General features: G+C 35.5%; 1 protein-coding gene across 6 annotated transcripts in view; it reads left to right on the forward strand.

Moving 5' to 3' along the window:
• VAV3 (vav guanine nucleotide exchange factor 3) overlaps positions 1 to 15,097 on the forward strand; it is a 401,666-nt gene that overhangs the window by 280,798 nt on the left and 105,771 nt on the right. For 5 of the 6 annotated variants that reach the window (XM_016923622.3, XM_016923599.4, XM_016923606.4 and 2 more), the window contains 2 exons: positions 1,016 to 1,041; positions 5,892 to 5,937. The exons of the other annotated variant lie outside the window; for it this stretch is intronic. In XM_016923622.3, the coding sequence (XP_016779111.2) occupies positions 1,016 to 1,041; positions 5,892 to 5,937 (72 nt within the window). The remainder of the gene's footprint in view (positions 1 to 1,015; positions 1,042 to 5,891; positions 5,938 to 15,097) is intronic. 6 annotated transcript variants of the gene reach the window in all.

Genomic DNA, 15,097 nt, shown 5'->3' on the forward strand with positions numbered 1-15,097 from the left:
GTGGCCTGGCAGGAGTTTTCCCCTTCAACTCTGGCTGGGAGCTTCTTAGAATCTCTTAAAGAAACATCCTACAGAGCTCCCACTTAGGCCTGCTCTTTCTGTCCTGATGTCTCTCTGTGGCATCTTTTCAGATGCTTCTTTAGAGGATCATTTTGGATGGGGAAGGTATAGGCCTGGGCTTATGATGATGAGGGATTTCCTGTCAGTCTGGAGAAGTTAGAACATGTATAAGTGCTCCTGGGTATGGGCAAAGGAGGCAAAGATGCTGCCCACCAGTTTTCCAAGTGCCGTGTGCGCCCTTATCCCCAGAACGATCCTTTGCTCTTCTACTATAGTACGCATTTGAAGATCTCAGGGCCCTTGTAACCATTAGGCATTTACAGGGCCTGAAATGTAATGAAGGAATTGTTCTTCCTATTTCTGGAGGTAAACTAAATATGAAAAGAAAATTAGCATTAAAATCAATCCTGACTCAGTTTTTTTTAAGTTCCATCTTTAACTCAAACTGTATTTCTGCCAAAATTAAAAATAAAAGTTATAGCCACTTAACAAAAAACAATTCACACGAAATGTTGTACTATGTATAATTTGCAATTGTTACAAATAGTCAATGCAGTACCTTTGTTAGCTTAGTGTTTTCAGATTCTTAAAACGAGGCATGTTGAAAGAAAGGTTGCATTTAGCTTTCTCTTATGCATATAAATTTAGTGTAAGCCCCTGTTTTAAGGAGCTTTATGTGGTAGAACTGACATTGCTTAATAAACAATGGAAAAAGTTAAGCATAACCTAGAAGTCATTTAAAACTGTGAGTCGCTTTCCTGACAAGCCAATAGGGTAAGAGAACCAAGGTTGCAAAATAATTACTAGCCCAGCCTGAGGGACCGTGGAAATATATTACAGGTATCAGTTAAGAAAACAAAGCAGTGGTGTTTTACCACTCTGCAGAGAAAGCTAAGGTTGCTAACCAAACAAAATAACTTTACACTGACAATGCCAATTTTTACATTTCTTTCAGAACAAGGGACACTCAAACTACCAGAGGTAAGATTAACATTTTAAATATTTTTTATAACCTTTGCATTTCAAGTTGTTTGCTAACTTAACCAGGCTTGGGCTTTTACACTGTTAAATGTGCCTTTTAAAATAAATAGAAATAAACAGAAACAGAGGGAACAACCAAGTGATTGTGAACAAAATGCAAAAGTTAAATCCAAGGAATTTTCACTGTCACTGTCTGAAGGTCTTAGGTAGAGAAAAAAGGTGAATATTTAATCAAAGACTGTGTATGAAATGGGACTGTAAGTACAGAGGGAAGGGTGGCCCTTATCGCCAGAAGTTGGTAGATGCGTCCCCGTCATGAAATGTTGTGTCACTGCCCGACATTTGCCGAATTACTGAAATTCCGTAGAATTAGTGCAAATTCTAACGTTGTTCATCTAAGATTATGGTTCCATGTTTCTAGTACTTTTCCATTAGAGCAGAAAGATGATGATTATCACATCCTATTGATCAAATCAAGATCTAGTAACATTTCCTTTTGGTTTAACATAGAGTCTCCTAATGGCTTAGAAGTACGTAATCCATGTTACCTCTCAGAATAAAGTTACTTAAAAAATCCAAAAAAAAGTTATTTAAAAAAATACAAAAGATGATGGGATATGTAGGAAGTAAACAGCAAGTTGCCCATCATTAAATACTTTCCTGTTGAAAATACTGTCAATGGTGTTGTTTGATGTTGTTCATATAGAGTTCCCCAAAATTATAAAATTTCAGACAGAAAAGATTTTAATGGTTCCCAGACAATCATTGCCTTGACCTTCAACCAAAAATAACAGATTTCTTACCTGACTGCCCCTCCCCACAAATGGCCATAGCAAAACATTTTTAGAAATCATAGAAAAATAAAATACAAACTATGTGTGATTAGTTATATGAACCAAAAGTACAGTAATCTGAAAATTTCAAAGTAACAATGAAAATTATGATTTGTAAATTAATATCTAACAATTAAAACCTCTCTTTAAAAGTGATATTAGTATGTTTTTAATCTAACATCTAGTAAAAATAAGAAAAAGGACAGCAAAATATAAGAGGTGCTTGTCTCTACTTTTTGCATAAGTACATAATTTGAACATATAGGATATCAAGAGTGTGATATAAAGAGGCTCATATGCACCTAATCAGTGCATCTGTTGATTATATTTTAAAACCTAAAGTCTAGACCAAAGAATGCATAACAAGGTGATTTTTTTAATAGGCCATATAAGTTTCTTTAGAGCTAAAATAAATTAACCAAAGAGTTCCTTTAGTGTTTCATTGACAGGTAAGATTTTTCATTAGGGCTATCAGGATTCTTCCAGCAGTGCCAAGGATCTTGCAAAGCAGCCTTCTTTCACTTTCTCATTGCTATTATTATATTATTGAGAAAGAAACCTTGTAGAGTTCTGAACTTTACCTCAGTGTTACTTAACACTTATCCTTTTAGATATATATATTATTTTTTCCAAGGAAGATGGTTTCATTTTAATTAAGTAATGTGAAGTGGGTGTGCGTACAGAAAGAAAATATGCCAATAAGAAGTGGGTAATAATTTTCATGTGTACTAAATAATTCTCACAGGCACTTTTATACTTTTTAAATTACATGTAAGCCTATGATGCAAGGAATTAATTTTCACATTGATTTTTAAAAATATATAACATCAGTTTTTTAGTGACTTGTTTCACTCTTCAATATAAGTATAATTTTTATTTACTGTGTGACTGTACTAAAAATCTCTATTTTGTGTGTATAGAGGATTATAGTAAGCTCTGAGGCTAGTCAATCCATTTGGAAACTTGAGTTTGTTTTAAGGGAGAAATATAGCAAACTAATATTAAGAAGCAGCTCTCACCCTATACCAGGTGTGTTCACTCTCCAAGGCAGATGATTGTATGCTGCTCAGGAATCTTCTCATAAGTAAATAGTGAAGCACTTTTGTAATTTGTAAGCTCTGTGATTTTTATTTTTTCTCCTCTCTTGAAGACCTTCTTTCTCTCCATGTTCCAGTTTATAGGCCTCCTCTGCTTCCCTTTCAATAGTTATGATTGTGAATTTTTTTTTTAATTTTGCACTTTATTTGCGAGGTAGGTCAGTTTTCACTAGCCACAGAATCCGTGGGGCATCCATAACCATACCTGGGCTGTACATCTCACATCCCATTCTGGAGTGGACCTTCGCAAAGTTCCTCTGGCTCCAAGAAGCAAGTTTATCATTGCATACATATTTAGCTACTTTAAATCCATTTTTTTTTTAGAGGGAAAGAAAGATAAGGCAATGGTAATGAGGCAAGAAATAACTGCCAAGTGCTTATAGAATTGAGTTTGGTTCCTGCCCCCCCTCCCCCGCCTAACCCCCGACCAGCCCACCATTGTTAGGTAGATCAAAGGAGACTGAGAAGGTCCTGGAGACTGATTCTCATGGTGGTGTGAGGCTGTAACTGAGAGCTCCAGGGGTGGCTACTAGATGTGCCCTCTCCTCCTTTCCCTTCTCTTCCTGCTGGGGACAAGGGCCTGTCCAGCTCCGTCCTAGACTTTTGAGAATATAGATTGGGGAGGGGAGTATAGGCATAGAGATGACAGAATGACAAATGAAATTTGCACTTTAAAATTGTTCAAAATATGATCTGCTGAACATCTCCAGGTTTTTCAATATAAAATACTTTTTAGGTTCTTTTAAAGTATAAAAAAATCTTAGCCTCTCCAAATGCAGTTGGTTTAGGGGGGTGAAAATTCCTCCTATGTTATTTTTTAAATACACCACCAGTTCATAGTTTATTCCACTGCACACCCTTCCTGTAGAAAGGTTTCTGTTTTCAGAGTGACTGACTTTCAGTGGATTTTCAGGAGGAAGAACCTAAAGTATAAGTAGTAAGGCACCAAAAGAGTAGAAGAATTACTTTGTGTGAATTTAAACATTTAAAATAACAAAAAGCTAATAATCTATCACTTAATAATCCTTACCATGTGGCTGTAACTGTTCCAAGCATTTAAGGTAAATTAACTCATTTAATTCTCACTGCAAAACCTATGAAGTCGGTGCTAGTATTATCTCCATTTTATAGAGGAACAAACAGGCACAGAGATATAAATTTAACTGTTTGTGTTCAAACTGAATTTGAACTTAGGGAGTATTATTCTAGAATCCATTCTCTTAATACTTGCAATGTGTAGCCTATTTTAATTCTAAATTCAAGGTGTAAGAACACAGAGTTGCTCTTGAAGTCAGGGTCCCCTTTTCACATTTTAAGTTTATAGTTCCTACATGGGACTAATTTAGGCATTCTAGGAATCAAACCAAAGAGTTAAATTCATTTTTTTTTTTACCTTCCTAGTACTTTGATAGTAGCAGGTATAAAATCAGTAGAAAGACAGCTTCTATTGTGCATTAAGAAGATGATGGGATATGTAGGAAGTAAATAGCAAGTTGCCCATCATTAAATAATTTCCTGTTGAAAATACTGTCAATTGTGTTGTTCGATGTTGTTTATATAGAGTTCCTCTAAATTATAAAATTTCAGACAGAAAAGATTTTTTCTTTAAATTAGTGTTCTTTCATATTATCAGACATGAGTCTGTAACTCATTATGCTTCCAATTTTTGTGCCTTGGCTACCAACAAATCTAGAGCAAAATTTTCCTTTCATTCACAATGACTCTTGTTATAGCTTTTCTAGTGCAGCTATCCATCTTGCTCAACATAGCTTCAATGCTGATTTTAATGATCCTAGCAGTCTTTTACAAATCCATGTTGAAAGTAGTTGGAGTAAAAACCAAAATTACATTTTAAAAATTTCTCCAATTTGCTTTCACCTGAGAACCCTGCAAGTCTGCTGGATATGACTTTGAGGCCCTTAGGAAGGCTGGAAAAAAACCTCATTTCATCCATTTAACTTGTGAATGAAAACAACAGAAAGAACCCTGAGAGAAATCCATGGCTAATGTGTGCTTAGCACAGCCAAGTGTGCTCTGAATGAAACCAAGTCTTCACACACAGATACAAACCCCAACACATAAAAAGAAAATTGCTTTTGTGAAAATCTAGATTGTATGATAGTCATAGACTCAGCATTTCATCCAGTTGCATAATAAAGAAGTGAAATCAAGCCCTTCTTAATTAGTGAGATTACTGTAGTTAGGTGGGAATGAGTTTAACGCTTTAGAAATAAAAGATGTAGCCATGCATTTTCATAGATTTAAAATCTCTTGTTTTGTATTTCATCTGTAATTTTTGTAATGCAAAGTTGTTTTCTTACAGATTCATTTTCTATAATAAGAATTCATTTTTATGATTCACAAGCTGCATGTCTGTTTTGTTTTTTAAAGTGTTCAGATACAACTGGTATATAATTAAAACACTATTCTCATTTAAGTGTTGGCTAAAATCAGAGCTTCAGATCTTTGTTTTGAGGTTGTATACCTTCTTCAGTCTGGTCTGTGAGGTCCCATAAATAGCTGAGTTAGAGTTTTAGGAGATCAGTTTAAGGCTGTTGCTCATATGTCTTGGCTGGGAACATATTCTAACCAAGATGGCTGCTGGGCTTTGTTCTCTCCATCGTCACTATGACTTAACAAATTGAGTCCCAATATTTGGAGTTGGCAACCAAAAAGATTTTTTTTCTTACTGTTACAAGGTACAAACAACTTATCAAGTGTAATGATATACACGTGGAAGACTTACTAGAAAAACAAATAAAACAAACTTTAAAACCGTATTCTGATCAAATTTAGTCATACTTTGACTTGGAAAATGTGCAACATTCATTTGCTTTCCAAAGTGCCAGTAGTAATACAATTTAATAGTGCAAAATTACCAACACATATTTGTTTTGCTTTGTTTTACTTTACTGCACAGAAACGGACCAATGGACTGCGAAGAACTCCTAAACAGGTGGATCCAGGTGTGTTTCTGATTAAACCTTCCATAATCATGGCTTCAGCTAAGTGCTTATGAAAGTATATGGGAATTGCTGTGGAAAGTCAGGCATATTGTTGGCCTTTGTTCCTCATAATTTGGTGTATAATGTGTGACCAGGAGGTCATGGTCTAACGTGTAAATCATTCACATGAGTAACTACCAGCAACCACCAGCATTGCACTCTTTCCACAGTCAGCAGTTGAGCTGGTTATTTGCTTACTGAACAGCCTCAGGGTGCCTGGTTAATGCTCACATATCCAGCATCCTCCCTGTGTTCCTTTGTAAATCTAATAAGAAAGCCAGCCAGCTAGCTGGCACTTAAAAATTACTGTTTTCTAAGTAAGTAGGGGAGAGCATAAACCAGACAACTGGTACCCACCCCCCATCAGAGAAAATTTCTTAATTCTATATCCATGCTATTTTATAATAGCAGCATGCTTTTTGGGGACTTTGTGACAAGTTTCCTCTCCGGAGACCAATTATTTGTCTGCAGAAAACGTTCAGTTGTTTTCTATTTAGCATTGTGAGATTTGCCCTGTCATTATGTTAGTATAATTATTTTTCATCCATTATGCAATGCCTTCTTTCCACAGTTTAATTACCAAAGATTTTTTATGTATGTGATCCTTTTGTTGTGAGTAAAAGGTATTCACAGTTAAAGGATTCCAAATACACGAACTTGATGATAAACCAAGGGGAACATGAGAAATAGAGTAGCTTTGCTGGAAAATAATCTGGACTATGTGTTTCATTTTGTTTTCCTATCATAAGTGGTACTCACCTAGTTGTAAAGTTTAGTTTTCAAAGCATTATAGTTTATAACTGAAACCACACCCATGGTAGCATTGCCAGTTTATGAGCTGTTTAAGATTTATAGGAGCTTTGTTGCCTCTGGCTAGAAATTGCCTCACTTGTGTGCTGAGACTAGTTTAAATCTTTTAACTACAGAACAAATTAGAAGCCATTAAAAAAACAGGGGTTCTGGTTTACTTTTTAATAGTTCTGACTTTCCCAAGACAATATCCTTTGCAGAGGACTCCCTGCAATAATATTTAGAAGTGACTTTCTCTATTATTTTCAGTAGGGGTATATGACTGTGAACATAATATTTTTGTCTTATTTTGTGTGAGTTATAGTATTGCTGTTTCAGAAAAATTACTTAACCTTTATAAATGTTATTTTTTTAATGTATTTTTTCTTTCTTCTCCCCTCAGGGCAATGCATTTTTATATTTGTAGTATGTCAATAGGAACATATTTGACTCAACCATTTATAGCCAAAATTTTCTAGAATCCCTTACATTATTTAGATTAGTAAATTCCCAGATTAGAAATATGGCAAAGTAGAACAACAATAAAACAGATATATACTCCTTTATCCTAAAGGTGATGGCTTTGTATAGGTACAGTTTTTTTGTTTTGTTTTTCCATTCGTCCAAAGACTTTAGAACTTCATGAAGAATAAACTTACAAGAGAAGTGCTGTTGTATTTATGTTTGTAAGAACATACGTGGCTGGGTGCAGTGGCTCACGCCTGTAATCCCAGCACTTTGGGAGGTCAAGGCGGGCGGATCACGAGGTCAGGAGATGGAGACCATCCTGGCTAACACGGTGAAACCCCGTCTCTACTAAAAATACAAACAAAAAAAAAAATAGCTGGGGGTGGTGGCGGGTGCCTGTAGTCCCAGCTACTTGGGAGGCTGAGGCAGGAGAATGGCGTGAGCCCGGGAGGCGGAACTTGCAGTGAGCCGAGACCATGCCACTGCACTCCAGCCTGGCAACAAAGCGAGACTCTGTCTCAAAAAAAAAAAAAAAAAAGTTTTCCATTACGTATAATAAATGTATATGAGTGTATTTTTCCTTTTTCCATATTTTTGGAAATAAAAAACCCAAACACTTGATGATCTTCCCTGTTGAAGCTGCTAATATAGTAAGCCTATTTCTTCCCACAGCTGTCTTTTGATTTAGGCTTGACTTATGTATTTAAAGTTGCTTGACTTTTGGATTTCTGCCTCTTTCTGCTGGTTAGTTGCAAAGCTTCTTTGTTCAAAGTTAACCCTTGCTTGATGACCAGCGTGCCTTGATCCTCATGTGGCTATTGTTTAGAGATTTTCAGACAAAATGTTTAAACAAGGGATCAGTAAAGTTGAGTCTGCGTAGACAAACTGCTTCCACAATGCATTATTTGCTGTTAGTATTTCTACCATGGAAGTTCCTTTGATTTTTTTTTATCCTATAGTTAATTTGCTTAACATCTCCAAGTGTCAACACATGACTTTTGCAGGGCCTCACTTAAAGTGGCTTATAAAAGCAACTGATTAAAGAGTTTAGGAGGCCAGGTGTAACTACTTCACCAGGTCCAAATTTCAGAGCCATGTTCAAAGGTATATTATATATATTCTCTATAGCCCTTTTGCACTGGAAGGGAACTTAATGCATAGTCCAATGGGTAGTAGGTGCTTAATAAATGCTACATGAATTAACAAGTGATGATACAGTTTTTATGTATGCATTGACATTCTTTCTTTTTAAATTCCTCCTGCTGATATACTAATGAAACACAGCATAGTCTAGTGGTGGGAAGCATGGCTCTGAGCCATGTTGCCTGGGCTTGGGACTGGCCTTAGCTGTTTACTTGCTGTTTGAACTTCGGCAGTTTGCCTCCTCTCTCTGTGCCATAGTTTCCTCATTTGTAAAAGGAAATGAATAAGAGGACCTAACTTACATTGTTGTTGTGAGCATTACGTGAGCTAATATATGTAGGCCAGGCACGTTGGCTCATTCCTGTAATCCTAGAACTTTGGGAGGCCAAGTGGGAGGATCACTTGAAGCCAGGAGCTTGGGACTCTGGTGAGCCGTGATGGCACCACTACATTCCAGCCTGGGTGACAGAGCAAGACCTTATCTCAAGAAACAAAAGAGCAAGTAAAGTACTCTCAAAGGTGCCCAGTATATAGTAAATGCTAAGTATAGCAATTACTATATTAACTAGTTTATATTAGAGCATATTCTTTAATATTGGACGTTTTGTCATGTGAAGGAGAATAATATTAAATAGACCCTGAATTTTATGTTGAATTTCTGTTGAAATAAGAAGCTACATAATCACAGTCATTTTCAGATTTGTTGTTATTCCCCCTTAATCTAATGGCTTTCATGATCTTTTGCTTATCTTTACCAATAAACATAGTCAACTGTGATAGTTGAGAGTTTTTTTTGGTGAAATTATTAGTGTTTGTTATTGCAATAAAGAAGCAAAGAAAAACTCCCAATATTGAAAACATATATTGTGGAGTTTATTCAAATCCAAGAAAGAGTGAACTGTAGGTTTGCGTTGTAGCTTGTTAGCACATTTAAATCATTCACTCCCTATTAATAATTGTGATTAATCTTTATAGACAATATTTGCAAATGGCTTTGCTCTTTATTTTTTCTTGTCTTCTATTGTGTGCTAATAAAAGTATCAACTTATAATCTTGACTGCTTTTATAAATATAGTAATGTATTAGATGCAAATTCTGGTAGCTCTTTTGAATTTCTTAAATATAGCAGGGAATTTTCATCAGTTTGTACTTTTCTTCCTAAGACAGATGTTGGTATCAGGAAAATAACACTTGTAACAGACATATCAATTATTTCAGGAACACGGAGGTGCTAGGCCTTTTTCAAGAACATGAGATCATAAATCTCAAGAAAATCTGAGCACTGATGTAATATTTTTCACCTAAAGTGGCACTCAAGGTCAAAGTTACCAATTAAATTTTAATACTGAGCTTTAAAAATTTCCTTCTGTCTCAGTGTAGGAGATACAAGATTTATTTCAGTTTGCATGTGGCAAATCTGTATACCAGGGCATGTATTCTTTTCACTGGGTCCATGTTTTTAGATTATTGCAAAATTGTCTTATATTTGTGGAACTCATAGCATCCTGCATTTAAGCCTACAGTCACTAGCTTTTAAACACTTCAGGCGACCATTCTGTGTTGTGCTGCCTAAAGATTATGTGGAGTAGATGGGAAATGTTTAAATAGCTTACACTCTTTCTGATCTTAAGTTACTCTTGTGCTTTGTGATAACCTTGAATAATAAATGAATAGGTAATGATTAAATTGATAAGAGTCCTTTCTGACAACTCTTGTTTCTCAGATGCTCATTGTTAGACTCTTGATTACAAAGAGATGCATGTGGCTTAGAAAAACTGTCTTTTCTTATTCACCAAGGAGATGTCTTACTGTTTTGTAGCAGAGACATCTTCAAAGATGGTCACTTCCTCTTTCAGGTGGATAGGATTGACATATAACGCCATTCTCATTTGTTATTGTATGAAGAAAGGAATCTAAGAAATCTTTCTTTCATTACCAATTTCATTTCTTATCTGACATTAAGCACAGGATTGTCATTAATTATAAAACATGGCCCCTTTCCGCAAAGAATTTATATTCTTCCTAGGAAAGGAATAGATATAGACACAAAGTTCTGATTGCATAAATGCATGTATATAAATGTACATATAAATTTTTAAAATATTATATACTATTTTTGTGCAGATTTATTACTGTATAGCAGTGTCTTAAAAACAATTAGTGAATTGTTTAATAAACATATAAAAAGATCTAGGATTACACAATACATACAAGAAAGCAAAACAAATTGGGAAACACAAATGTCTCAAATTGCTTTTAAGCTGGGTTACATATAAATGTTTTCATTTATATAAATAAAAATTTTTATACTGGTTTATTGTATTGAATTACAATTTAATACTATTGTTCTTAGTGTTTTAATTTCAAAGGATTGTGAAATTTATTCCAAGTCTAAACAGAATTGTTGATTTCTTTTAGATTTGCTTTTAAATGTAATGTCAATATGTTCAATAGAGAAATTTTATATTTTTGTTTCCAAATAGAAAACATTGAGAAAAATAACAACACAGTGTTTTCAAATGCACTTATCTAAAAATACATTTTATCTCTTTTCTTTTTTATGAGGGAGACAAATGCATATTCCTGAAGGTTTTAGTAAATGAGCTTTTGTCTATAATAAATAGTAAAGTTTCTATAGATTAGAATATTTCCATATTAATCAGTCAAACCTGCTTCTGTCTTTTCTATCACCTCTAAAACTAATTTCTCATCAAATATAAATCTTAATCTAAATATTGGGAACATAATTGTAAATGTGTAAAAATATATTTCACATTGAAAGAAATGAACTTGAAAAAACTGGGACAGTAAACCCAGTGATTAAGATTCATTGCAGAGAAATGAGAAATCCAAGCTGTGAACAAATGCTGAGGAGCATGCTCTGGTTTTTAAAATAGCCGACTTTTTTTCAAGCTTCTATGAAACCATGGACAATAAGACTAGTTTTGCACTAGGACAGTTGATCTTCTTATAGTCATTTTCAGGACTACCTTTCTGATTCCCTTTTCCGTGATAACAGATTTCTGAAATGAGCACCACAGCCTCTTGCTCGCATCTTTCTTGGTTGGAGGAGGATTTATTTCTCCCCTTCAAGGCTCATTCCGAGTTCACAAAGGATCACTACTGCTGTTGTCTGGCAGGTCTGTGCATGCCTTGCCAAGCCTGTCTTTTATACTGGTCAGGCACCTTCAGAATCAGAACAAAGGTGAGGTGAATATCTGGAGATGTGCATGGGGGTGCTTTTAGATGGAAAATATACATCAGTAATATGACTACTGAAATAACAGAATGTTTGAATTATATTTAGAACCTACTCTGGGCCATTTATGCACTTCTAACAATTTCTATTATTGTAGTAGTTATGTTTTAGAAGATAAAGTATATATCTATTAAATATTTAGAAGAAAATCCTGAAAAAGAAGTAATGAACCTAGTGAGCGACTTTTAACATTTATCATCAATAAACTGTTCCTGACTTAGAACATCAGATATGGAGTGGACTTCCTTTGCCATATCTATGGTTATGCTGGTTGAATACCATTCCATTTCAGAAAAAGAAGGATATGCCATTGTAATGCTAAGTAGATAAAGAAAATTCAGTAATTTCTTATGGGCCAGCAACCTCTGAGAGGCAGATAATTTTGTTTCAGCACTTAGGTCTGAAGTAACTTAAATGAAAGGAACCAACTGGGTCAAAACATATTGACTTTCTATAACAATATTTGATGCAAATGATATCCAATTGATTTCAGGAGAGGACATTGATAAAGTAATTCTTAATATAATTTATGATCTTATTTATACTACAGTTCTATGTAGAAATAGCAAGATTATTATCAAATTAATTAGAACCCTGGAGTGCTATTTGTGGAATTTCTGTCAAAATGACTCATATTGGCAATTAGTTATCTTTCAGCATATTCAAATCAAGTTGACTTCTAAATTTTTAATTTGAATGAAAATAAAAGCTTATGTTAGGTTCTTATAATTGTTTTTATGGATCGTTTTTCTTTTGAGGCTAATTCATTTTCTTCTGTATAAGTATTAGAAACATGGAAGTTCCTCTGCCTTTGAGGAACTTGGAATTTTGCTGGAGAGTTAAGACATACAAACATAACTTGTCAAAGTAATATTGTATAGTACATGATGAACTACCAAAGTGTGTCGTATAGGTTATGAATGATCTGATTGACTGTGAAGGTAGATGAGGGAGAATATTTTGCAAACTGAAGGACACAGGACAAGGAAACAAAATATCTAAAATAGACATCAGTAAAAGTAAATTTACTAGAACTACATATGTTTAAATGAAGTTATCAGTCTGTTCCTAGGTTTGGGTCAGTTCAATTATATACCAACCAATATGCTTTTGATTACCAAGTGACAAAAATCCATTTCAAACTAACTTAGGAAAAAAAAAAAGTTTTATGACTTAGGTAACTGGAATTCCAACGCATTTTGGCTTCAGGCAGAGATGGATCCAGGGACTCCAACTGATATCATTAGGGTTCAGTTTCTCTTTGTGTCTTAGTTCTCCTTTCTCCTCTATTGGCTTCTTGTCAACATGCACCTCACAGAGGTTTTTCTCATGTGGAGGCAAAGTTGTCTGTTAGCAGCTCTTCGTGTACATTGTCCCCGCAGCTGGTTAATTCAGAGAAAATAGAACATCTTTCTCTCAGTAAATCCAGCAGAATCCCAAGGAGAGCTTTAATTGGCCTAGCCTAGACCATGTGCTCTTCTCTGAAGCAATCACTGCAGCCAGAGTGCTCTGTTGATTGGCCAACCTGGCTTCTGTGCTCACTTCTGAGGTGCGAAGTGGGACTGAACTAGCTTGTCCACATGGAATTTTTTTTCTATAATTCTGTTTACAAATGAATAGGAGAGAGGAAAGAGAGGCTTGGTTTTAGCAGATTAAAATGTACATCTATTATTGTGTGCAACAAGTTTCAGACAGTTTTCATCCTTGGGCATACTGTGCCTAGGTGTTCCACCTCTCCTACCTTGTCCTTTTTCCATTTGTAGGATCCTCTGTTTGATAGTTCTCTGGTATCCAAAATGGTTGATGTGGAGAAGTGAACCTAAAATAGGAACTGGAGATTCCCAACAAAGGTTTATTCCAACTGGAAGCTTTTTGTTTGCAGTGGTAAAAGAAAACACTAATTTTCTTGCCACATATTTGATCTTCTTGTAGCCCTGTCATGGTACCTCACTGTTTTTAGACAGTGATCATCCTTTTTTCTACTGTTATCTACTGACATGTTAGCATAGATTGGTTTATCAGATTAGAGAACTGAGGAAACAGAACCTAACACAGCATGTTTTGTGGGGACAGAATTGAAGAAAGGTGCCATCCTTAAAGGAAAGGTCAGGGTAAGAATGTGGGAGAGCTAGATGATACAGCTCTTAAGGCATTAAATTTAAGCCACTACCTGCTTCACGGCAATAAAGGAGTAATGAGGAAAGAAAGAGAAGGAGAGATCTTTTTAAATTTTATCTGTATTAAACATATTCATGCATAATAGCACTTTTAATCTCCAACGGTAGCCCTGTGTGGTGGTATAGACCGAGGGTTCTACAGTGGCACAGATCTGGATTTGGGTCCTGCCTCTCTACTAACTAACTATATAATCTTAGGCAAATAAACCTGCTTATCATCTCTAAAATGGAAGTAATAGTAGCAGCCATCTCCTAGTATTATTATGAAGATTAAATGAGATAATGAAGTATCAACCAAGTTTAGCACATACTAAGTGCTCTGAAAATTATGATGATAGTGGTGGTTATTGATACATATAGATACCTGTATTTTCTATTGCTATGTAACAATTTACCATGAATTTAGCAGCTTAAAACGACACACATGTGTTATCTCAGTTTCTGTGAATCAGAAATCTAGGCATGGCTTAGTTGGGTTCTGTGCTTCAGGGTTTCTTACAATACTTCACTTAAGATATCGGCCAGGGCTGGATCTCATCCGAAGGCTCAACTGGCGACGGGTTCACTTTCAAACTCACTTACACTGCTTTTCGCGGGATTCCATTCCTTTTGGACTGTGAACTGAGGGCCTTATGACCTGGAACACTTGGCCAGAAGCTGTCCTCAGTTCTTTACTACATGCACCTACTCACCATGGATGCTTGCTTCATCAGAATATGCAAACCAAGAAGGTGATAGGGTTTCCTTGCAAGGTGGACATTAAAATGTATAATATAATCACAGAAGTGACATCCCATCACCTTTGCCATATTCTTTTGGCTACCCACATTCAGGGAAGGGGATTAAGTATGTCAATACCAGGAGGCGAGGATCACTGGGGTTTTTCAGCAGAGGGAACCAAAGTTCTGAGAGGTTAAGTACTTCAACCAAGGTCACACAGCACTTGGTGGGTGCCAAACTTAATTGCAGCATATTTGGCTTTAGAGACCTTATCCTTCTAGACATCTTCTGTATATTTTACTTATGTCAAGCTTTGGACAGAGAAAAGCTTATTTCCTGTGGTCTAGCTGTATAGTTCTGTGCAAATTAGCAGTGGGATCTGGTCTGATTTTCAGAGTTCATTAGTGGCTGCTGTTACCAAGCAGATTTATGGGTGATTTTATTTTATGCATTGTTAATTTTGAAAATGTTAATCTGAAATTGCTACAGTATTTCAATTAATTTGGGCGATTAAAACTTAGCACCAGAAGAATCCCTACCAGAAGATAAGGCAGCTAATTAGAGG

The sequence above is a fragment of the Pan troglodytes genome, chromosome 1 (genome assembly GCF_028858775.2).
Source record: "Pan troglodytes isolate AG18354 chromosome 1, NHGRI_mPanTro3-v2.0_pri, whole genome shotgun sequence".
Lineage (NCBI taxonomy): Eukaryota > Metazoa > Chordata > Mammalia > Primates > Hominidae > Pan > Pan troglodytes.